General features: G+C 35.0%; 1 protein-coding gene across 14 annotated transcripts in view; it reads left to right on the top strand.

Moving 5' to 3' along the window:
• The window catches only part of NBEA (neurobeachin), a 455021-nt gene that overhangs the window by 373193 nt on the left and 55133 nt on the right, over window positions 1–26695 (top strand). For all 14 annotated transcript variants that reach the window (XM_038127945.1, XM_038127964.1, XM_038127973.1 and 11 more), the window contains 3 exons: window positions 8057–8197; window positions 15576–15695; window positions 26428–26580. In XM_038127945.1, coding sequence (XP_037983873.1) covers window positions 8057–8197; window positions 15576–15695; window positions 26428–26580 — 414 coding nt within the window. The remainder of the gene's footprint in view (window positions 1–8056; window positions 8198–15575; window positions 15696–26427; window positions 26581–26695) is intronic.

The raw sequence follows: 26695 nt of genomic DNA on the forward strand, positions 1-26695 counted from the left end.
TCACAAATGTGTTTTTCAGTAACACCATTGAAATCTGTGCCAAGAACAATAAAAGATCCACAGACGTGACTTAAAAAAAGACCTGTGATCATTTTTCACTGGCTTGTTCCCTAGCATGTATAAAAGTAGTGCTGGTTTAGAGTTGTTCAGAAAGATAAACCTTTCATTAAGGTGCTTACACTTTTCAAAATCTTTAAAACTCACTTTCTGGACATATTAATAGCACTTGATGTGGTGAAGTGCAGCAAGATTAGACAGTGTCTCATGAGTCCTTCTCTAGGTATTTAGCTTGGTTCAATCCAAATTTTTATAGCAATCTATGAAAATATGTAATTGCTACAGGAAGTAGTGTGATAGCTGAATAGATGTGTTTTCCTCATGAGTTAGTAAAGACTCATTATGGAATTAGTGCATGTATAGCTTATTAAGTATCACTGTGCTGTTATTAGTGCTCTCCTCAAAAGGAAATGTAAAATCAAGTCCACGACTATTTATTTTTCATCAAGAATCCATGCAATGTGCACCTTTTCTTGCCAATTTGAAAACTTACCGAAAGCTATCAGTGGTTTCCTCTGGAACAGCTAGGGTTTTGACCACTGAAAAGCCTACACAGAACTAGTCAAGGAAAATGACCTTTCCTTTCTGGCAATATCTAGGCTCCATTTATCCCATGGATGTATGAGAAAACACATGTGAAATCTGTAAAGTGTTGTGGAATACCTCAGGATTAAAGGGTTGTAATTGTTAATTTTTGCAGTGTTCGTTATGAAAATATCTGATAGATTTCTTTTCACCGTGGTTTTAAAAGGAAAATAGGTTAATGATTTATTTTTAAATGCAGTGGCCATTTAGTATGGAATGCTTGACTTGGGCTGTTCAATGTTACTTTGCGTTCTGTTTCAATTTTTGCATTATCTGTAAAAATCTTAAAAATTCAAATGTCTCTGAGGTATTACCTTCTCAATTCTGTTTTCATTTTCAATAATGTCCGGTATCTGTGAGTCCCTTCTTTTTTTTTCTCATGGAAGTGAATCCTGAGTAGTCTGGTGCTTAAAAGCAGGAGTTATTAATTTATTGTTAATATTGAAGGAAGTTGTGCTATCAGGCCTCAGCCAGACCTCTGGGGCAGGCCCATTCAGTATCCTTTCCATGAGGAGCAACTTCCTTCTGTCAGATTTTGCCCTGCAATGGAGAGATGTTCCTGCATATTTGATGGCAGATCAGAACCTCCAGCTAAACTGTTGATGGATAAAATCTCCTTTGTCAGTTCCTGACCTTCTGTCTCCCTGTAAGTTTTGCCCTTCTTAGTTTCACAAAGCCTCTGTCCTTGCCATTAAGCAGTTAATAGTCCTCAAAAAATCTATTGCAATTATTTATAATTTTAACGCTATTGCATATATAGTAAAAGCCAACAAAAGCAATGAAATTTAAAGAGAAGTCGCCTACCATGCTTTGTTTTCTTGGTTTAAAATAGTTTTCTGTAGTTAAATGTAGGTGCTAAATCTAGCTTTTAAAAATATTTTGTGTATTCCTGCTCAAAGTTCGTACAATAGTCCAGTGTCAGTTCTGATAATTAACTACACAATTTTTCAAATTTTTTAATGTTTGGCTTCCAGGCTTTCTGTATAAAATATAATATACTACCTTTGTGATATCACAACTCCTAAGTAAACATGCATATCAAATGCAATTCATATGATTTTTGGAGATGAAATTAGGGGTGTTTGTCTTGCTTAGGATGTCAGTAATGGAGTAAAACATGCACTTTTGCATTTAGTCCAAACATAAATATTTACATCAGTGCAAAGCTGTCTTGAACATGTGGCTTGTCCTTTCCTTCCATTCCATTTCATTCTGGTTTTATGTGGCACTCCTTATTACGGTATTTTTACATCCAGATGTTACTTGTTCTCTTAGAACAATTATGTTTAAATATTAGTCTGAAAATTCCTCTGTTCTTTTTCTTTTACATGTTTAGAAATTCTCTTCTGAAAGCTTTTTGGTTTTTTTCCTTTTACGTATTGTTTTAGATTTAAAACCAGGGTTCATGGGCGTGGAATGTGGCATAGCAGTGGGATATATTGGACCTCTCAGTTCATTAGACAGTGTAGCTTCAAGTTTTATTCATTACATATACAAGGTTAAAGGTTATATTTATTGTTTGACAGGATCAAAAGCTAATGAAAGAGACTGTCATAGATACATAGATTATGTTTTCTGTATCAAACCATCAGGTGATCTGCTTATTTTCTTCTTTGTTGAGATTTCCTTTAGAAGAATACTTAGGATATTAAACATTAGTCCAGGAAACATGTACACAGCTCTTACTATACAGTGACTTTTTGTGAGGTTCAAGTCACTTAAAATGTGGTATGATTTGTTTGTATAAAACTGTATGAATTTTACTCCTAAATTGTAGTGAATGCATGGTTTTGACATGCTGCATTGTCCTGGCTCATTAAAGTGTAAACGGGAATTTCTCCTCATTTACTTCCAGTCATACATCCTGTTAAATAAAATGATTCTTCACCAGGCAAAGTAATACTAATATTGACATGTGTATGAAACATCACACACCCATTCATTGAGTGGAAAAAATTATGTTTTGTTAATATAGAAGGTATTTGAGTGATGGGTGGTGATAAGCATAACCACCACTTATTACTGTGCCATTTCAAGAAAAGGAAGTGATAAAGCCCCAAGGCTTCTAAATGTAATAATGCAAATGAACACATCCAAGTGTGAATATTTCAAGGCAACCACACTTAATACTTCCAAAAATGTATATGCTGTGGAATGGAGTTTATGGGCTTATTAAGAGCCCTTCATTGGAAAAATGAAATAATTTTCTGTAAAATTAAACTTCTCTCTTTATCATATGCAACTCTTCCATCAGCAGAAAAACTACACACAATTAAAGCCACACAATTAAACATGTGTTTTTCTTAAATAAACAGTTCATTTACTGAGTGAAGCTCTGGTACTATGAATCTTATATGCTCTTATATTTGATATTGTTGATATCTGCTTTTCATATTAGGATGCTGGAGAAAAATCTGTTTACTAATTTGGATGCAATTGCAATATATTTTCAAGTTTAAAGTATCATCCTAAGACATCCAATTTATAGGTTGTTGTTCAGTGGGTGTTTTTAAATAAAAAAGCAAGCAGTCAGGAAAGGCTCAGTCAGTTTTCAGCTGGAGCCAAATAAAGCCAGGATCAATATACCTTTGTACTGGGCTACAATTTTGCACAGTACATCACAAGAAAAACTGACCAAAAAAAAAAAACCAAACAAAAAAAAACCAAAACAAAACAAACAAAAAAATTCCAACAGATAAGCTAGCTGCTGCATAAATTAGAGTCAAGTTAAGGAGAATATTTCAGTGGCTAGATAAATGGGATGCTACATTCAGTTCTGCTCTCATGAGAGAATATAGTTCTATTTGGCAAACAGATATTACATGAACTAGCATAACACATCCAGTGGATGTAAACACTAGATAAAAGGTGTATTGCCAATATGTATTGACTTGTTCAAAGGCCAGATATCTAAAGAGATTAGCCAGGTAAAAAAAGAAAGATGTAGTAGTGTGTTTTTAATGTTACAGAAAATACTTGCCTTATTTTTAAATGGAAGAAAGAAACATAAAATATACTGAAGCAGAAAGTTTTAGTAAATCAAAAGAGAAGTGACTGAATAGACATTGTGATACAGTGACCTGTTCTGTTTGTTTGGAGTAAAGAATATCTTATGAAACCATTATGTGGGAAGTTAATTCTATTTAATATGAGTCCTTACAGAGAGAGTTTTGCAATGAAAAGATAAATGGTGTGTTTGGAAAAAGCATCCTATAAAACATTGTGAAAAGAACTTTTAAAAAATAATTCAGTTTCTGTCTTTGTCTTATGGTTAAGATATGGATTGAGACAGTATATAGATTGAGCATTGCCTTTGTACTGTTTGGGCAAGTAATTTTAATCAGTGCACACACCAACAGAATCTCAGTCAAATGGAAATAATATTATTTTCTTCCATTATGTAAAGTTACAGGGATTGATCCATAAATAAAATTTTTATAGCCATGATATTAGATTAAAACTGAGGTAGTTGACCTTCTAGGCTGAGAATGGTATAGTAAAGCTATGAAAAGTGACCAAAACTCCATATATGCTACACATTTCACAAGAAATGTGGGAGACTACCATTACTGCAGAACTTGTCATCTAATAGAACCCGTATCTCATCAGAGTAAAATTGGGTTAGCTGGTAGTTTATAAAACTGAGATTTAAGGTGTTTACAGAAATCTTTGTCTTTACTGGAGGATGAACTCATACCATTACCATGATTAACAGCATTTTTCCACATGGATGTTAAAATAACACTAAAGAAGCCGGGGCAGACCTTGCAGAATTTACTCCCTGCTATTTTATTTATGGAGAGTTTTGTTTTTTTTTTCTTTCAGAAAGTATCTGTAATTTTGGTATACAAAAGCTATTCTCTTTGGGGTTAATCAATAAGTTTTTAAATTGCTCAACAGCAATAAAAACACCAGAGCAAGTAAAAAAAAAAAAAAAAAAAAAGCCACAAAAAACAAGAAAGAGATTTGAGCACTTTCCATCTTTCCATTAACATTTAATGTGTATGGTTTCCTGAATCTGGAGAGATGTCCTTTAATGTGCAGAGAAGTGGATCACATCAGTGTCTCCATGACTGCACAGAGAAGGGAGATCAGATGTTTCTTGTATTTCTTCACCACAGGCCAGAGATAACTTATGTAAGGCTGAAGTAGAAGCTGCAGAGTTGTGTAAGCATGGGCAGCTCCCAGCTCTCCTCCCCAGGCAGTGCTGCATTGAGACAGTTGTGCCACTTCTGGGATCCCAGTTGTCATCTCTGCATAAACAGGGCCATGTTTGCACACTGCCCCCTCTAGAGTAGCTCAGGGGCTTCTGGCTCACCTTCCTATTGCAAACTATAGACATACCTAAGCAGTCTCCTCATGGACACTAGAAAGGCTTGTGGAATGAGAGAAATTAACCCATGTCTCCTAAATCCCAGGCTGTCAGAAAGATCACTGGTTCGTCCAATACAGGATCTGTTCTGAGAGGTTGAGGTGAGACTTTGTAGCTGAAGACAAAAGTTCTTCCTCCCTCCCTCCCCCTCTCTCAGGAAAGGACACCAAAAACGATTCTTCCCAGAGATTTTCCCATGAAAATTACAGTGTCATGCAAGAACAGAAATTACTCTCATTGGTATTGCACTTCGACTCCATTTTATTCAGAAGATGTTTCGTGCATTTCAGGATTTTTCTTCAAATAAATCCTAAAGTAATTGAAAGGGGAAAAAAAAAAAGGGTATTGACTCTGAAAAGAATATTGTGTGATGGTAATCCAGAATACAGATTTTCAGGTTTATCATTTAGTACAATTAATCATGTATGTTCTGAAGGTAGATTATTTTAGGTACTTGTATTACAAGTACAGGCATTTTGATGTGAAAATGAGAATGCATGATCTTACATTATTATACCTTTTATCTTTTAAATTGGAGTAGCATTGAACAATCTAGAAAACATGATGATATGTTTGCATCAGTATTTTATATGGATTTAGAAATTATTGTGAAATTGTTGAGAGAAATAACCTGTTTATTAAATACAACAATATTATATTAAAAATGTGTAATTTAAAGGTAGTGATTAAACCACCATAAAAATTTTGCTATTCTATAAAATAAAATGCCTCATAATTATTTTGAGCGTCAGTTATACCTCACAGGCCTTGTTGCTGTAGTCAATTTACATATGAATAATGAAAACACATTGCTTATTTAATGAAAGACTTCTAATCAGCATCAACTGCATTTGAAAAGGCCAGGAGTTTTCTATATTTTCAATCTTGTGTTAATCATCATATTCATTCTTCACTATGCCTTCAAACCTATATGTACAATAATAGGTGACATATGATGTCTCTGTCTTCCGTAGCCTCAGAATTCACTGCAGCATAGGATAAGATGCACCTTTGTAGTGGAGGGAAGAGATATTCTCAGGCCAATTTCTCCATTACCAAATACAATCTCCCCAGTTTGTCTGCTATTTTGTGTTCCCTTCTCAGAGGGGGTGAACATTTCATTTTAACAGACTACAGTGTGAAATACTGCTTTAGCTCTTGAAATGTGCAGTTGGGACCGGAATTTTTTCTGCCAGAGAAGTGGATGCACAGTACCTTAATAAGGGTGGTGTCAGCAGGTTCCATCCAGTTCCCAAAGCAACCCAAAGCCTGATATAATTTAGCAAAGTGCACATATATCCACACAGTTTGGCAGTCTAATGGGAAAAGAATGTCTCTTTTAAGGAAGCTGTTGAACAACCATTTTTATATAATGATAACTTGAAGGCTATAATACAGCCAGCGTGTTTCCTGACACTGGCAGGATGTGTAACAAAACCAAGTATAACAAAAATGCAAATATTTATTTTTTCCTATTGCCAGTATTTGGGAAATGAGCCTGGAAAGTGTTAGGGAATGGCTCATACTTCTCTTTCAAGAATGTTTTGTGAGGTCGTAGGGAATGGCTCATACTTCTCTTTCAAGAATGTTTTGTGAGGTTTTTTAGTGCAGTCTGCACCAGATAACACCGATCCTTTGGGATTACTCAATCATTTTACACATATGAGAAAACTATTAACATCTCCATGACACAGCAAAGTATTAAGCATCCAGAGTGCTTAATGTGAAAAATACTGAAATAATAATGTTTTAAAATATAAAGGCTCACCAAAGACTGCTATTTCAAAACAAGCTCTAAATCAGAAAATATCATGTTCTATGTCAGCCTTTTAAGCAGCCATCTCAAAAAAACATAGCAGTGCTGAAAGAATAAAATACTTGCAGCTTTAATTTTTTTTGTTATATATCTAGTGTAGTGAAACACAGAGATTTGGCCTTGTTCTGGTATTTCCTTTCCAAATTACTTTGGATTTTAATTCAGTAGAAAAATTGTGCAGTGCAATAAAATGTGAAAATACTGTTAGCACCTGGTCAAAGCCCTTGCCTATATATATTTTTAATACCTTTAATAGTATCAATTCTAATTAAACATTGATTAATGCAAATCAAGTAATAATTTCAAACTACAAGAAGTTTAAATAATTATTTGGTGTGGAAGTGTGCTCTCCTCTAAGTATTAAACTCTGTGTGATTGGTTAATTTTACTGTAAAAGCTAAAATCTGTATTTTCATTATCCAAGTAACTTCTGCATCATACAGTAACAAATACTGTTTGCAAAAACTTCTGAGATAAAGTGGGTTGAAAAATCATAAAAAGCTTGTATTCCTCAAGTAGCCATACCAAAACAAATAGTTCCTACAACTGCCTTACATCTCTTTTGCTTTTCACCTAATTTGTATAGATTGTCCTTTAAATTCACTCAGAATGGGCTTTGAATTTGTGAATAATTTCCACATTCTATTGTTTTCAAATACAAAGCTTGTTTGCTTTGTTCAGTAAAACGTGGCTTTGTTCAGTCAGAAAGTACACCCAGTCGTGAGGACTATGCATGGTTTTTAAGTATTTCTGCTTAGGATCACCAGACACCATCAGCAGTTCCGCGTGAAATCTTTTCATCATGAACTGCGCATTACAAAGTATCCTGTGCGAGCAAAAGTCAGTTTTCATTAGCTGTGTGATTATGGTGAATGACAGCAACAGAAATATTAGTTTGGCCTCAATGCATTTTAAATGCAGTTTTAGAAGTCTATTTCCAGAAGAATGTTACTGAACTAATTGGGAAACAACTTATGCTTCAAGAAGGTCTTGAAAGTTTGCAGATGTGGATCACTTATATTTGTCAGTTAAAATAAGGAAACTCATAAGACTTTTAGTACACAAAGCCTTTGAAAATAAACTCTAAGCTTACAGCAATCTCAGGGGTTGCTACAGCATTGAATGTGTTTGGTTGCAGAGTCTCCTGTGCAGTGAATCTTAATGCAGAATTAACTTATACCATATCAGACTGCTGATAATATATTTGACCTCTTATCACTTTACAGCCTATTGGTGCTTTGAACCCAAAGAGAGCTGTCTTCTATGCAGAACGGTATGAGACATGGGAAGATGATCAGACTCCACCTTATCATTATAATACCCACTACTCTACATCTACTTCTACCTTGGCTTGGCTTGTTCGTATTGTAAGTATTTTGGATCCTGGTTTTTATGGATATCTGTAGTTAGAGCATCTCTTCTGTCACTTACCACTGTTTTGTTCTGTTTTGTTTTTATGAAAGCACCTTTCTATTAAAATGTCATTGTTCTTCCCTACCTTAAAATCTCAGAAATTCTCTTGATATTCTTTATATACTCATTTGTAGTGGTCCGGGGGTCCTTCCTACCTAAACAATCCAAAATAAATTTAAACATAAAATTGTGGTGGTGTTAGGATGTATACAATGAGAAAAATGCATCTAAAATGAAATCCACTCCCAAAAAATATCTCAAGACAGAAATCTGATACTGCTCATATTCATTTATTATTTTCAGCTAGGGACAGATCCATGCAAATAAAAAAAAAAGCCTTTTGTAAGAACATTAAACTGTCACATTGAGAGGGGGAATTATATAACCAGTTTTATATTAAAGCAACATTGAATAATATTTTATGCAAATGAACTATGCTTCTAAATTAATGAACATCTGTAGAGATGTTCAGTTTTCAGAAATGTAGAAATGTGGATTCTAACTTCAAACTGTTATGTCAGTTCTGGAAAACTCATGCTCCTATGACCAAAATCAGATCTAGGGAAGGGGACCAAACTTCAAAGATAGAATGAATCTGAATTCAGTGTATGTGTTCTCACAATTATTTACAGAATAGTGTTGATGTGACACTGAAGGTCTCACAGAGAAACCTGAATTAATAAAAAATTGAGTCACTGTGTAATTACTTGAGTTAAAGTACACCCTGTCAATAAAAATCTGTTGCATAAGGTGTATTCTAAGCATGTTTTGTATACAACAAAGCAAAACAGAGCCACACAAATCTTGATAATCGAGTTTTCACTCATCTCAACTTCCCTTAGACATGTTCATTTTTTTCTGCTCAGAAGGGAATTCATGTGTCTGTGAGTTCAGGATATACTTCTTAAACCATGGGAAACTAAGTGTTGATTACACTCCTGTGTTGGGTGACCACTGTATTCCTTATAATTGTTGCTAAATTCTTCATCTATTGAATACAATTTATGGTACGCTTTGTTGCCTTAAAGTAGATTGAAAACAGTAGTTTTATTTGGATGTTTGTCTATTAATTTTGGCTGCTGTACAGCAAAAGATCCCCTCTTGCTAGTCAGCAAATTCTCAGTGCTGCAAGTCTGGTTACAGGCTGAATGTACAACACACCAAGGAGTATTCATTTCCTGTATTAGGTTAATTCAATGTCATTTTTACTACTGTCCTTTATGTAATACTGTAGATGCTCTTGCTCTCTTTGTGTTCTCACCTGAAAGAGCAAGAGAACAAAGTCTTTGTCTTGATGGCCTCGCAATATAGACCTTACAAATTACATTTGTTAGAGCAAACAATATATGTGAGGATAGAAAGCAGAAGTGCAAACCACTGATATCCAAAGAAGAGGTTGCCAATGAAAAGGTGAAAACAACAAATAACTTAATACAGGGACACTCCTACACAGGTATTTTAAAGATTATTTAAATTGGATTGATCAGCAAAGAAAAGCAGTCTCTAGTGGGAGTAGACAACAGAAGTGAAAGAAGACAAATCGGGGGAAAATTTGAACCTCAGAAAAGGAAAAAAATATAATATGATAAGACTGGATAAGGCAGCAAATGGAATGCCTAAATAGATATTTGAAAATAAGTGTGTATAGAGGAAAAGATTATGGCAATGAAGATTATAAAGTCATAGTGATCTACAGAGAGATATTTTTGTTACAAAACAAAGGATGAAATATCCTAAGGGAGAAGATTGTGCCAGTGAAATTGATAGATGGGGCTAGGTCAGATTTCTGTAAGCTGAAGTAGTATTTCTTGCTCGTGAATTTCTTGAGCTAGATCTTTGATATGAGTTTGTGGAGAAGACTCTGTAAGAAATGGTAAATAATAGTCTAGTCCAGAAAGAGGAAGATGACTCTCTCTCATCATTAAGAGATGCAGAGATTCAGAAGGAAAAATTCCAGTATTTTGAAAGACTGGAGGAAAGTGATGGGGAAAGAAAGATATGTTACTGTCAAGCTTTTGGTAGAAAGTGACAACAAACTGAGAGTGAAGGATGGGAGTACAGACTAGAACCATGGGAGAAGATTGTGTAAACCAAAGAAGAAGAGAAAAGGAAAAGCAAAAGAAAAAAGCAAACAAATAAATTAAAAATATATGACAAAAAGTAAATTGGAAATGAGAGTTTAGATAGAAGCAGAACAAAGCAGTATGTAGTAATGGAGATCCAAGGGGAGAAACTGCCTGCCTAGACCTTAATATTGTAGGAAACAGTATTTGCTGTAGGTAAAGAAGTTTCAGCCACTCTGAAGTGTATATATATATATATATAGAGAGAGAGAGAGAATTGTGTAATTGCCACAAAATCTTAAAAATTATTTTAAGTCTTGCTTTTCAGCTTTGACAGATGCAATCTGGTTTCTGTCAGCTGTCTTCAAAACATTGTTTTTAATATCATGCTTTTGAGTAAATTATGTGATAATCTGTTCCCTACTGCCTTGTATTTCCCTCAGTTGCTTTCCCTTATCTGATGTGTTGTGGTGGGTTGGCTCTGCCTAGATGTCAGGCACCCATCAAAACTGCTCTACTAGTCCCCTCTTCAGCTGGGCAGGAGAGAGAAAAAATAATGAAAGACTCATGGGTTGAGATAAGGGCTGGGAGAGATCCCTCACCAGTTACCATCATGGGCAAACCAGACTCAGCTTGGGAAATTAGTTTGAATTATAACCAATCAAATGAGAGTAGGATAATGATAAAATAAAGTAAAATATTAAAACCATCTCCATCCCAACCCCTCCCTTCTTCTCTGAACTTAACTCCTAAATTCTCTCTTTCCCTTCCCCACCAACACAGGGGAATGGAATGGGGGCTGTGCTCAGTTCATCACACTTGTCTCTGCCACTCCTATCTCCTCAGAAGACTCCACTCTCTTCCCCTGCTCCAACGTGGGGTCCCTCCCATGTGAGACAGTACTTCATGAACTTCTTTAAAGAGAGTCCTTCCCACAGGCTGCAACTCTTCATGAGCTGCTCCAGCGTGGGTCCCTCCTGCAGGGTACAGTTCCTCAGGAACGGACTGCAACAGTGGATGCCCTGTGGGCTTACAAGTCCTGCCAACAAACCTGCTCCCACATGGGCTCCACTCTCCATGGAAGCACAGGTCCCTGCCAGGAGCCTACTCCAGCACAGGCTTCCAGGAGCTCATGACCTTCCTCAGGCATCCACCTGCTGTGGCATGGATTCCTCCAGGGGCTGCAGGTAGAGCTGTACTCCCCTCTGGACCTCCATAGTCTGTAGGGGCACAGGCGCTTCACCATGGGCAGGAGGAAATCTCTGCTCCGGAGCCTGAAGCACCTCCTGGCCCTCCTCCTGCACTGACTTTGCTGTCTGCAGAGCTGTTCCTCTCACATATTCTCATTGCTCTCTCTAGTGCTCTTATGCAGTTTTTCACTGAGCCTTCTTAAGTCTGTCATCATAAAGGCGCTTTGCTGTAACTGACAGGCTTAGCCTTAGTCCATCTTGGAGCCAGCTGGCATTGGCACTGCTGGATATGGCAAAAGCTTCTCACAGAAGCCACCCCTGTAGCCTCTCCCACAACCAAAACTTTGTCACACAAACTCAATACATGTTTCAGGGTAGTTTTTTTAAAAGACACTGTATGTCTTAGCCTCAGTTCTGTCCTGTGTAGTTAATTTTGGTATCTCTGCCTTTGTTTCACCACTAATACATATTCTGTTGTATGTATTTTTGTGGAAATTAAATTGAATATTCATAGGTTATGACTAGATCACCTTACCACCTGAAGACTCATTTTCTTCATGTGCATTTCATCTGGAGCAGTGAATATTTAAGTTGCAGAAGATGGAATAGTTTAAACCAAGAATGTCACTTCACAATGCCATATAGTCGAGTGACTTCACCTGAAAAATAGACAAACAGAAAAAGATAAATAGAAGAATGAATTCTGGCTTGAATCATGTTGAATGTGAATATCAGCATTGGTTTCAGATTTTTAGAAGAAATAGGATAGAGTTATGGTACAGTTGAATGTTCTCAATAATTGCTGTTGAAGAAGTTATATTTGTGTAAATCAGTTGCATCTTCATGGAAGCAGCAACCAGTGTTTGAGAGCATGATTCTCTAATGTGGTAGTCAAGATGTTTGTAGAGAAAAATGGTCTTCCAGTTGCTATTGCAATGAGTGCATATTTGGACAAGGTAGAAGAAATTCTGGATTTATTGTGAGTTAGACTGGATCTAGTTAAAACCATTTTTTAGTGAGATTCAAAGATTAGGAGGACTTGATGTCATATGGTAAACAGAAGTGAATTCTGCTCTTCTTTTTGGTAGATTTTAGCAGGACAATCACAGATATATCAGGCAAAAGGTATGTGTCACTCTGACAAACCCTTACCTACTCTCTCTCAGTCCTCTTACAAATGGCTGGAAAGAAATTTTTGTGTGACATAGGATGTCTTAGAATGACCACATCCCTTCCTCTTCCTTCCTCTACTTCCACCATAAATGATTCAAATGAGTCTGGGTACTGCTAAAAGGGAAGCGGGGGAGAGAAGTGCTATTGAATGGAAAAATTCGTTGTTCTCATAGCTGAAGCTTGTGTTCAATGCAATCAAGTCCCCCACAAATTTCTCTCCTTGTTGGCAGTGAACAAGGAGTGAATTTTATTCAGAATATTAGGAATGAGTGAGATGGAGTATTAATGAAAACATTGTGCTGCTTTATAGCTTTCATAGTAACAAAAGCTTTACATGAAATGACAGTAATCGGTATCATAGAATAACAGTATTTAAATTAGTATATAGAATACAGATATGAGTTATATTTGTATGAGCACTTGACTTCCCAGGGAATAAAAATTACCTTAAAATGGTGTTAGAAGTCTGAGATAAAGGAAGTGAAAGCTCTGAATTTCTGCTAAGGATTAAAAATCCAAAAAGATAGGCACAACAGGCCATGGCAGGATAGCATAATAGGGCACCCTGTAGTGCTCAGCTACTAAAAGTTTAATCCTTGATTATGAATTTTATTGCTTTTGTGTATTTGTCTCAGATGCTTAAAATAATGTTGTCATGCAAGTTTGGATTAATATTTTTACATAATTTATTGTAATTACATCATTTTTCTGGTTTCTGATTATTTTATATCCATTGACTGCTTCTGATTTCAGAACCTCTGCAATGATCCACAGTCTGCTCCACAATAGTATTCACCAAAATTACACATATCTTATAAAGAAAAGAGTGATGGGTAGGAGTTGTTAGAAGAGAGAATTATTTGTGCTCAGATCAAGAACATATAATGTTTTTCAGTCATAGAGGCAAGCTAGAAAACAGCATAATTCCTATTGCAAATACATACAGATAATTGGGGGAAGAAATTAATTTTAAAACAAAATAATTGTCATATTGAAAAATGTAAATTTAATAAAATTATAATATTAACATAATTTTAATATAATGCAATTTCTGTATATATTGTTTTCCATTTTGTACTTCTGGGTCTGAATCTTACACATTTTCATTTATATTTTACATTGAATTCACTATATGGTGCACTGAAAAATCTGAATAGATAAAAACTTATTTTCTGTCAGTATTTCAATTCATTGTGGTAGTTTACACTAGTCACCAAGTTAAGTCACTGTTAAATTTTGATATTCTATTTAAGTTATAAATCTCTTTCTCACCATATGTCCTTTCAATATTCACAAGTGCAAATAAAGCCATTGTGCAATGAGATTTAGGGTCCTCTAACAAGAAATTATATTGTGATGATTTTGTGCTTAATTTAATTATTTTAATTAATTATTTAACACATATCACTATTCTCTGTTTACAATAAATTCACAGATAAAGTATATTTATGAGATACTATTCTTTTGAATGTGTCAATTAAAAAACAAATTTCCCATGTTTTAAGAGGAAAAAAATTATTAGAGTTTTTTCTTCTTTGAAAGAAAGTAGCCTATGTTGACTGTGCATGATAGAAAAAATTACCTGGGAAGGCATGTGGAAATAATGGAAGAGAAACAATGATCTTTGGGGGCCAGAATTCCATCTTTTTTAAATTTTTTTTTAAAATATATTTTCACTATTTTTGTATCCATGCTTTCCTTATTTTAATTTCTCTTAAGGACTATGTAAACATAAATTTCCTCCTATGTTTTTCATCTGGGGTAATTTTCACATAATGTGTATAATGTGGCTTAATTCCTTCCAACATTCTTTATTAATGGAGGAGTTCCCTAACTTGTTCAAAAATTTCGTAGAAGGAAACAGGGAATGTTTAGAATAAAATTCAAGTAATAAATGAGTAATACTGTAAAAAAAATTGTGATCTGGTGATCATGAGCTGCTTTGATTACCAAAATTTCTGGATGATCAGGATATGCAATGAAATAAGTTAGGGTATGAGTTTAATGAAAGGGACTTTCTTAAAAACATTCTCCGTGAGACTTTGGCAAAGAGGAAGAAAAAGCATCCGTCCCTGTAGGCACACTGCCAGCTATTAGTTGAATAAGAGGGCTAATGGAGTAGTGGTGAAAATCCAGGTTTCTGCCAATGATCTCAGTATTCAGGTTTTACTGTCAAATTACGGGTTTGGTCCGCTGTTAACCCCTTCCCTGAAGAGGAATGTAGTGACATCAAAATGGGTTATCCAGACTGTTTAGTACCTGAGCTCTTCCTCCCCAAAAACTGGTAGCTGTTTCCATTTAGTATAAACTGGGATATGGTTTCAGATAGACTTAGCGAAAATAAAGACTCTAAATAATTAATCTCTGTACCTCTGCCCCAAAATAATGATGAAGCTGCATATCCTGGAACCACAGTCTGCCTCACAACAACCTTAGAGCCATTTGTCTCACCTTGAGGCAAAGTGGAACTTACTGAGCTCTTTTCAAGCAAGTGAAAGCACAAGAAAGATTTAGAGATAGGATTTTTTTAAGGATTTTGATATAACAACATGCAAGGAGTACACAAAGCCCAGTTATATAAATAGCACAGAATGTGTTTGTGGTGGTTGCAGTGAAGGAGGCAGTCATTGTGAACTTGAACTAGGCTACACATGTCTGATGGGTAATTAGTCTTATGGTATAGAACTCAGGATTTGTTTGTGCAAAATGTGTTACTGCCAAGAAATACACTTAGATGTTCAGTGCAGAAACCCATGCCTACATATAACTATGAGGTGCCATGTTTTTCTTTAATTCTGCCTTTATGAAGTATTTTGATCTGCAATAAGCTTTTGGATTTTGACAGAAACCTGCTGCTTGAGTCCTTGTACTGTTTTCCTAATCTGTCATAATTTCATTAACTACAGGAGCCCTTTACAACATTCTTTCTAAATGCAAATGATGGCAAGTTTGACCACCCAGATCGAACCTTCTCTTCAGTGGCCAGGTCCTGGAGGAACAGCCAAAGAGATACCTCAGATGTGAAGGTAACATATATGTTAAATAAATGCATAAATATGCAATTTCATCATGGTATTTTTGTTTGTGTAAACATAAAGAAGGTGCTGTATTGTATTTTATATTTATATATATATATCTCATTTCTTTATATTCAGCACACTAGATATAACATAAATATATGTTGATAAAATTTATTGTTCTAACACAAACAATCAAAGATTCTTTGAAGTTGAGTGGACAAAAGATGGGAATTTTTTTAGAGAAAAACAACCTAACTGATCTAATTTAGATCAGATAATCAGGAGATGGAGAAAAGCTCAATAAATTGTTCTTTCCTGCTGTTAACTCAATATTTGGCCCACTCCATAAAACACAGCAGGAATTGGATTTGACCTTAAAGTGTCATATTGTTATAGCTTGCCTAGCTCTGGGTTTGCATTGCCTGGGGCAATTAATAAAGCATTAATGACAAGACCCATTTAAAATGTTGGCTTTTCTGTACAGCTTCAGCTTTTACTTGAATGTGCCTGGGGATATTATGCAACAATACACATTAGATTAAAACAACTTCTACACTATATACAGAAACAACCAGAGAGCAGGGTGATTTTACTGCTGTTATTCCTTACCTTTGTATTTACCTTGTTAAAAACAAAGGGTTATTGTTCATAGACATGGGACCTTATCAGAAGGAAACAAAAATCTAGAAATATTTTGAATAATATAGTCCCTTCTTGATTCTCATTTTCTAGTAATAAAGTAGGTAAAGCCTTCACTATAAAAATTGTTCTTTAAAAAAAAGCCCACATTTTTTACAGTGAATATATTTCTCTTCTATTTATATGCTGCCACTCACACTAGGAAATGGTCATTTTGCCATTATATTTTTATTTGTATTTTTTTATTTGTCTTTGAAAAGAAAAAAAAAAGAAAAAAATATGTGTATTTGTTGATTTATTTTTATCCCAGAGCTCCTGTTTACATAAGTATGCCAACAGTCTCAGAAGGGACAAATCATGTTGTTGTTTTTCAGTTACTAGTTAGAATAACTAATTGCAAATTGTATGGTCATTCTAACATATGGGAGAAAATGCTTTCCTACAAACCATTTTATGTTTATTCATGCTTCTCTGTAAGTCAATAGTTTTTTTTTAAGTACCATCACTCTTACCCTTGTAAGAAAAACAGGAAATTTCAAATTTGGAAGCAATTTGAGGTAATATCTACTATATCTGATATATCTTCAAAGTGCTGACATTTTAATTTTGACTTTTCAATGAAATCTGTTTTTCCTGTAATTCCACTAGAATATCTGGGAGAGTGGCTTCCTAGGAGTGGGGCTCAAACAAAGGATAAGAGCCTTAAACTGAGAAACAAGGGAAGACAGTTGGAAGTGACTGTAATCTTCTTGTCTGGCTTTAGTACACAGGAGGAGGGCAGTTAAATACATCAAGGCATTGCAAAAGATAAAGGAATATCTGTGGACAGACGGACAGATGTAGAGATGGCATTCAAGTGGAGTATATAATTAGTGAAAGGATTGTTCCTAAACTAGCAACCAAATGAGTTATCAGTAAAACAATTAACTGAAGTGTTTGTCTGAAAGTACCAGGAGTCTTTGTGAACCAAGTGGGATAATTTAAGCTGCTGCTGCCAGCCATTGCAAGGATGAAGGAATTAAGGATGGATAACAGCTGCAAAACGTATTTTAATACAAATACGTATTTGCAAAACGTATTTGTATTAAAAAACCCCAACTTATCAAAATAAAACAAATATTAAAAAGATGCTCAGAACCAGATACCTTGAGAAAAGGAAGGCAAAAGGTGAAGAAATGAAGTAGCTATGTTCTTTAATGCCACTGAATGTAAGAAAGGGAATTGGGGATAGCAGGTAAAATAGTAAAATTAACGGTCAGAATGGCTCTAGGGGAAAGCCTGTAAAACAAGTTGTTCCAGAATACATTTGGTAGTCTACTGTAGAGCCCCCAAATCAGATTAATACATATATACACATTTCTGTTATGCCATTAGAAGAGAAATACTACTTGGAGCTAAGTCACTACAGGAAATCTAATATGGGAGTAACAGATGAGCTATGTTAGTCAATAAATGTTTTCTGCAGGTAATCCCTGACCTGTCCGTTCAGGGATACATTAGGGATTAAAGCTGCTGTTTAAAATAGAGGTTTTTTTAATTAATGAAGATACAGGGAAGGTGGGTTTAGAAAATAACATTGGATTGATTCATATTGAATTGATTCAGCTTAAGATGAAAATAGATGAATAAAAGCAGGTACAAAAATGAGCTGAATCTTTAAGAGATGCTAAAACAAGTAGAAAGCATTCATAAGTTATCTAACAAGAAAGGAGAAAACCACAGAAATTCGGGGAGATTTGATACCAGCATTCGATATATTGCACTACCAAAATAATTTATTGTATTTTAATACAAAGCCTCGACTGGAATAAATCTACTGAGATACACTTCAATAGCCTAAGCAAAATATGTCAATGCATTCCTATTTTGTCTTAAATTTAAGAAGGAAACTAAGGTCAACATGATGGCACTAAGTTTATCATGATACCAAAGGTTTATCCTTAGGTTATAAAAACTGGAATATCTCATGAAATCTAATTTCCACCAGAAACAGTCTGATTAGTCATTCATTATGTTCTCAGAGAACATATGTTATTGTTTTTTTCTTTTTCCTTGTCCAGTTTTTAGTATGAATTCTTGCTGGATAAAGCAAACGTTTAGTACTTTCTTTGCTGGAAACCATCAAGTATAAGATACACCTAAACTGGAGTTAGCCATAAGAACAATAAATGTGGTTTAGAAGGTGGATACAGGTAGAAAAATGTGTGCATGTGTGGGGTGCTTAATGTCTAAAGTGGAGGCACATAAATGCTATGTAATATGCAAACATATGAAAGGGAGAATAATTATTTCTCGAGGAACAAAGATGGAAGGAACCTCAGAGGAAATGGATCAGAGTGGCAAAATGTTTATTTAAGCAAGAGAGAATGAAAAGTTAGGGTGAAGTTGAGTATTCTCTGAGTTTGAATATCCCCACAAAGGGAAGTAGCAAACTCCTTATTTGTAAAACTTCTGGGTTTTTTTTCAAAGTAGACTGGCAAAGCACTGGCATGGCCCTTTGATTTGCAGAGTCTGTGTTTCTTAGTGATCAATCAAGAATGAGTATAGCAGCTAATTGTTGCTGTTGTTTGTTCCTTAAGATCTTAATGAACTTCATTTCTCAATGCCATTACATCAGGGCCAACTTTTCCCTGAGGCTTTGAAGTTCATTCTGCAAAATGATAGGGAAATGGACTATTATTAATACTACAAATACCTAATTTTTTCAGATTAGTTGTGCTACTGCTTAGAATGCCTTGCAGGATTTTCAAACACTTTAATCCAGTTTTCAGGGACTTGAAAAACAGAGGTTTGGGGAACTACTAAGAAACCCCCTCGAAATTTCTGGCAATTTTTGTCACTCTCCTAAGAGCAGTGTCCACTGTCTTGCACAACAGAAAATCTTCAGCTCTGAGAGTGTGAATCATTCAAAAACTAGTGGTCAGCTGTCTGGCAACTTCTAGTGTTTCTCCAGCAGTACTGTTAGAAACTATAGAGTGAGCAGAAGAAAGATGTGTACAGGTTGTGTGTGAGTACAGAATCTGAAGGCACGCTCTCTGTTGAAGTTTTTGGTATGCTTGTGTAGCTTCTTCGGGCTCCACGTGTAGCTGTACATGGGGAGAAGGGCTTGGCAGTGTGGATTTCCTTGTGATATACATGCTGTAAATTCTTTTACCATCCTAAAGATTTTTTAAGTCTTTACAGTAAATATTTAGTGCATGGAATAGAGGCTATCTATCAAAGTAGCAAACTTTGAAAACTCTTAAGACTAGCAAGTGTTCATTATTCATGTATTCCTTATCAGAATTTTGAAATTCATCTGAGCTGCTTTAAGTACATTTATCTCTGGTCTTACTAATCTCATTAATTATTGTGGCACAGGTTATGAAATAATTTTAAAACAGCGTGTGAAAGGAATTAATCTGACATTCTTCATTGCTGCGTGTTGTAAGATGGCCACAATTTTTGGTCTCATGTACTGTATTAAATAATTATATGAAGTGTCTTTATTAATAAGGTGTAATTAAAAATAAAAGTTTTTTAGGAAAGTAAAATCTGGAGGGCTTTTTATATCAGTTACTGTTTAAGAGAGAGGACTGTGAGGTACATTATTTCAAGTGCTTCAGTAAGTGCTGAAGTTGGTCAGTTTTAACTAATGAACTGAGATTTTTAAGTACTGCAGATGCTTTCCACAACTGTTCTTTTACAGCCACAATGCTGTCTGAAAAAACGCATCCAAACCACTTTCACAGAACCCTGCATTAAAATTTAAAAACTAAGTACCTGAAATTCCCAAAAGAATGTGTATCTTTTAGGAAGCTACATTTCTGTGCATCCAGCTCCTTTCCTCCCGTGCTTGTGTCCTCCCTGGCATTCCCTCTCTGTTTCTCCCTTTCTTTTCCCTCCTTCCCTCTCCCCTTTAAATATGTGTAGTCTCTTCCGGGACTGAATTATTTCACACTGAGCTTATGAAAATAGGGCTGTGGCAGTAGCTTAATCAGGCTGAAAACAAGCTGTAATTCTGGCATCTCAAATTGTGGCAAAAAGTAGACCACCTTTGAAAAATGAAGTGTATTATAGATTATTGCTCAATAAAGGATTAAAGATTTACTTAGACCATTTTGTTCCTTACTCTCAGGTTGTTTTGTTTCATTTTCAAGAACCTTATTCGCCTACAGTGGATGAAACAGAATTAATACAGTATGTGCTGTGTTAGAGTGGTAACACACAAGGGAGAACCTGGATAACACAGTTTATTTTATTGTGTCTCCCTTTATCAACATCGACCTTCTCTCGAGATAATCAGTACAAGCTGGAGGAAGAATGAACGTTCGCAGGGTGACCTTTGAGGAAGCAAGTCACCCGGAAATGACCATAACTTGGCCAGTCAGCTTGCACATTTTTCCTTTCTAACCCCCCCACCCCACCCCCTTCCCCCTCCAGTTTTTGGTAACATTGACTTCCCTGGAGCCTCCTGTTCAGACACTAATCTTTCCTAATACCTCTCAAACTTGTTATATTACTTTTTGAATAGTCTGTTTAGAAGTTAGAAAGGTAGCTCTGACAAAATGCCAGTAAAAGTGCCTTAGTGTAAAATGGAGGAACTCATGACTGACTCAGTGACCCAGTACTAGACTCTTGTGGAATTAATGGATGCCAGGGGATCAACCTTTTGGGAGGAAAAGAAAGAAAGAAAAAGAAATGGAAGCTTTAAAACCTTGAAGTGACTTATACTAGAAAAGTGAAAACGTCTGGTTTGAATTTGATTTCATCGGGAGGCCATAAAATGGCATACCCTTAGCAAAACATATTAAACAGAAATGTCAGATTTGATGCAAGTGGTGAACAATTATAATAGTGTTAATAGCAGTCCTCTATCACCTGAAGACATATTTTTAAAGTTTAATTTCTCAGCAGTTTGGATTTGTCACAGGCTTATGAATTAGAAAATGCATTTGGGGGATGTTTTCTTATATGAAGACACAAGGCATATAATACTGTTAACTATACCTTGGGGTTTTAGTATAGCTATTAAAATAAACAAGAGACCACATTTACAGACAAGAAATGTCTGTTATAATATTCATTTTGATTTTTTTTTTTAATACACCCATCAGTAGCTTTACTGCATCGTTCTTCATGTGAGAAGAGCCTAGCTTCTTGGGCGGTTTGAAAGGCAGCTGACTATTAAATGATGGAAAGCTAACCTGTCTTATTAGAAGTGTGAATGAAAGGGGAGCAGAGGAGGTTACCAGCTGATGAAATGTCAAGGACAACTAGACAGAAATTACTGCAAATAGATTTAGATCACTAAAATCCCTATTTTTATTAACTCTTTGAACTCTAGATATTTCTTGTGGTAAGAAATTACCCGTGACAGGTAATGTATTCAGAAAGATTTATTTAGAACCTTCAATGTGTTTTGGCAAGAGCAATGAAACCAATAACATTTACTGAATAGTGTCAGTTAATGCAAAATTATAGGTCAGCTAAGTTGCATGCAATAACATATGCATTTAAAATGCTTAATTGGCATGTGAATATTTTAAAAAAATCCAGACTTTTGAAAGTTTGGTTTTCTGTGTATTTTTTCTTTACATTCCCTCATTTTATGCCTGCTAAGTGATGTATCTTGTAGGGAAGCTGTTTTATGGGTTTGTTTGCTTTGATATTTTTCTTCATGTCTTGATTTGCACTGGCTGACACCAAGTGTGTATTGTAGGAAAAAATATTTTGAGATTTTGTTTCATGAACATTTGTAGCTTGAAACCCAAATTTCTCAAAGTCACGATAGCCTCAAACTAGCATTTCTTTGCACAGATCTGACTTTACATTTACGTTTTACCACTAGTGCCACTGAAGGTGCAATAGGATTGTTAAGAAATCTCTTATCAACTATTTTGTCTGTCAAGCAGAAAGCAGATTTGGAGACAGAAGGTCCTCTGTGTCCTATCCCTTGACGTAAATACTATCTCTGAGATACATTTTTCCCTGCTAATTTTTGAGTCTCCTTGTCCCTATCTTCAGGGTGAATTTAACAATGACACTTCTGAAGTATGGAACTGGTGATTTGTAAAAAGCTGTGTTGTATGACAAATTACACTCTGCTCTGAAGTGAATGAAAAATAGCAGATGCTGTCAGAAAAGTATGCAATCTCCATCTCCAATGTAAAGACTACAAAGGTTGACAAAAACATTTATTTTGGCTTCTGTGTGATGAACATGTGACAAAATATGATATGGCCAAAGTATATAAAGAAGTAAATTATATTATGGACTATTTAGCAATAAATCTGCTGACTGATTTAAGAAGGCTAGAGGAATATTTTGCATTTCTGTAACAAAAACAATGGAGCAATACATCATTATCCTTAATTTAGACTTTTAAGAGCTTGAAGGCTGCAAATCTTGTAAATAATGCTTTTCAAACATGCAATAAACAATGCAAAGGGAAAACAATAATTTATTCTCAGTATCTGGGATGGATTGATAGTTAGGATGAGGGAAAATTTACTCAGATTGCATAATGAAGGATTCAGGGCAGTTATTAGGTGAAACTCCCCAGATGAGGAACACTGAGACCAGTTGATGGAAGAATTGTAGAATTGCTCTCACTCAAATTCTGGGACAACAGGGTAGACAGATATCTTGCAGGATAGCTGTCATAGCTGTACCTCATCTGGAATGGAGGAATGGACACAGTCACCTCTCTCGATATCACCCTGAAATAGCTATTTTTTTGAGGTATCTGTTTCCTGTCCATAACAGAAAAAGCACCAAAAGAGCACCTCTCTCAAGTCATAATCTTTATTAGAGTATGAACTCGCTCATGCCCGTTTGTGAAAAAAATTAAAAACAATCTCTGTCTGAGAAAAATGTTTATAGGTTTTGAAAATAACCCTAGCCCTTGCTAGTGTTATATTTTCCTGCATTCTTTTGTACATTCTTGCAACTTTCAGTGGCTTCTTAGTTAACATGATTCTCTCTGGGCCCCAGTTGTCATCTTGTCGTCTCCTCTGAGGTTCACTCCTGTCTGCTCCTTTTCCCAGAAACCTCCTGGGCTCCATCCTTTCTGCCTCACTGTCCTTGCTAATCCTTCCTCTCTCTGCCTCTCCCAGTTTACACTTCTCTTAGTGAAACATGCTCAGGGGCCCTGGGGAAGAGGATATTTGCCCTTTTATGCCCAGCCACTGCCTGCCTTTGGCATGAGATAGAAGAGACCGCTTCCTCAATTTCTCTCAGCAGAATAGACAATGTACACATAAAACCAAAATGTTTATCAACCATCTCTGGCTTGTATTTTCTATGCATCTAAGTAGCTAAATACGTGAATCTGAAGTTCATACATACAGGGTGCCACAGGCTTTTATACTGGGCCTGTGTTTTAGTATATACTAATTCATCCTCTAGAAATGAGAAGGGGATATCTTTATCTGAGCTATTTTTAATAGATTTCTTAGTCTAGTAAATAGTGGAGACAGCAAAATTACAAGAGGAACATCAAATGCTATGAAAGAAAACTGAATGGTTAATACAAAGTATGGGAAATATGTAAGTATCTGGGAAAGGTCACATGTGACATGGCTCACATTTCAAGAAAAATTTCAATTCATGCTAAATAGTACTCAAATAAGCAATGTAATTGTAGGCTGCACTAAAAATAACATTGAAGAGAATGCTGAGACTATAACACAGTGGGTTAGTTAATCTTTATAAAATACTACATTTAGTTTTTTTTTCACTTTGACGAAAAAAAACAAAACAACCTACCAGGAGATGTGTAACTGAAATGATTAGGATTCTAGGGAGAGTGTTATTTGAAGAGGATTCAGAAGTCTGGCACTGGTTAACTTCCAGAGCACAGGAATAAGACAGCTCAAACTAAACATACACAACACAATAAATCTTATAAAGAAAGTTAATCACATACTTTTGTTTATTCTATTTCTATTTATGTTTTCTGCTGTGCCAGACAAGGGAACATTAAATTACATTGAAAGCAAAGAGCAGCAAAGATAAACTTACTAAATAGAAATACCATTAAAAATACTTAGTGACTTAAATCCCTTTGTTTCAAGATATCCCAGCCAAAAGGTTAGTAGAATTCAGTTAAACACTACACATGTCTCTGGGTAGCACAAATCTTTCAGGTATGTTAGATGTATAAGTCCACAGTTACATGCTATGACATTTAAAACTGAAAAAGGAAATTTAACAAATAACTTTTCTTTAATGGAATGAAAGGATTTGGTTGCTGTTACGTTGCAGGTTAGTATGCCACCACATTGAATAAAAATTGATAGTAATTGCAAGCAGTACTATGTGCTTCAAGGCTTTTATATAAAGTAGAAAAAAACTTTGCTAAATTTATCCTTAATAAATTCTGCTTCATTTGAATATTGGCTTTAAGATTAACTTTGACTTTTTGATATTTCTGAGGGCCTTATGAATTTTTCCCTTTTTTAAGGAAATACTCTTAGTTTGTCAGTGATTTGTGTGGTAGTATATGTTGGGTTGTGAGTCCTGAGTTAGTGATTTGTTGAAGTCCTGAAAGATTTCTGTATAGTTTTCTCCAGCTCTGAGGATCATTCATTCTTTTTTGGGCTCCATTAGAGAAAACCAAAAAGGCTTTCTTTGGAACCTGAGATTTAGTGAATCATGTTTTGAGGGAAGAGGGGAAGCTTGCTTTTAAGAAATACTCTGTATAGATTAGAGATATCTATAATAAAACTTAAGATAGGAATTAAATGTATATTTTTTCTTCTAACATTGTAGGATATTTAGGATTTCTCTCATTTCGGCTTTGCTCTGGCTGCTATTTTATTATGTACTACATCTAATAATTTAATTCTTTGTTTTCTGTTTGGAATTTTAGCTTGTTTCATGATGAGTTATTCAGGTTCAGGCATTTCTCACTTGGTTAATGTTTTATAGTAGTTAGATACTTATTGGATTTGCATTTTAGTCTAACCTATATTAGTATATTATGATGTAAAGAAGTAATTAAATTGCCTTCCTAAACATACTCAAAATTGTATGACAAATACACTTTTTTTAAAATTACTTTATAAATTTGAAAGGTTGCTTTAACTGCTCCATTCTCTATGGAGTTGCAGATCAGATTTAATTAGATAAGTTTGTGTCTGCAGTGGGGTTTTTTTTTCTTCTCATATCTGCAGCCTTTGAAAGGACCACAAAGAGACTCAGATTTCAGGTGCTGTGTCATCAGTTTTTATCATGTTACCCAGCTGAACACCATAATGCTTTTAACAATGTAATTTGGTGAATTTAATCCATATCTGGATATTAGAGAAGAGATAGTGAGCTTTAAAGCTTTTTTGTTTTTATTGCAGTTCAATACTTAATGCTAAAATAAGAGGAACAAATAGCAATATTCATTATGTCAAAATGGATTCCTGTTTAGCTATTCTGGAAATTGGGAAAACTTCACACTCCAAGTTACCTATTGTTTATTATATGTTGCAGTTATTGATCTTTCCCTTTTTAAGTATCATGTATATCTGTTTGAAGGACATTTCTAGTACTGATATTTTTCCCTCTGTCTATTGAATTTTTCTTACACTAGAAAAAGATCCTCACCATGTATTATTTTTTATTATATAGGTAACCAACTTACCACCTTTTCTTATGCAATTAAAAAATTAAAGAAATTAAGATCAAGACACTGTTATATCTGCAGATTTTCCCCTTTTTACATACTTTTGTTAAATAGTAATATAAAAATCCAGTATATTTTCATATTGAAGGCTTAGTATAAATTTTCTTGTACCTTTCATTCTGAAGAAGTCTCCTTTTCTCATATGCACTGCCTTGTCTAAAGTTGTGCTTTTCATAAAAACAGGTATGGGAAAAACAAAATTTGAATATTTCATTATGTGGAATACATTTGACTGTAAGTCAAGGAAAGCAGGATATAAAATTTCTTTTAAAAGGTGCACAGAAACATAAAAAAACCAGGAATGCTTTAATATTCAATATTAATTGAATATTAAATTCAATATTCACTATTTAATATAGTACAAGAGAGCCTGATTCTTGGAGTACCATTTAGCATCTCTGTTAAATGTGAAGTTCTCATTGTGTGTTTTCTCCCTGCTAGGAGTTAATTCCAGAATTTTACTACCTACCCGAGATGTTTGTCAACAGTAATGGCTACAATCTAGGAATCAGGGAAGATGAAATTGTTGTGAATGATGTTGATCTCCCTCCCTGGGCCAAGAAACCTGAAGACTTTGTCCGTATCAACAGGATGGTAAGCTGCACTTTAATTTAATCTAGGGGGTTTATTTCTGTGTTTTAGCCAGCTAACCTAGTTCTGTTTTTCATCTCTTTAGAACTAGATTTAGAGAAATAAAATTAAAAAGCAA

This window comes from Motacilla alba, chromosome 1 (assembly GCF_015832195.1).
Source record: "Motacilla alba alba isolate MOTALB_02 chromosome 1, Motacilla_alba_V1.0_pri, whole genome shotgun sequence".
Classification (NCBI taxonomy): domain Eukaryota; kingdom Metazoa; phylum Chordata; class Aves; order Passeriformes; family Motacillidae; genus Motacilla; species Motacilla alba.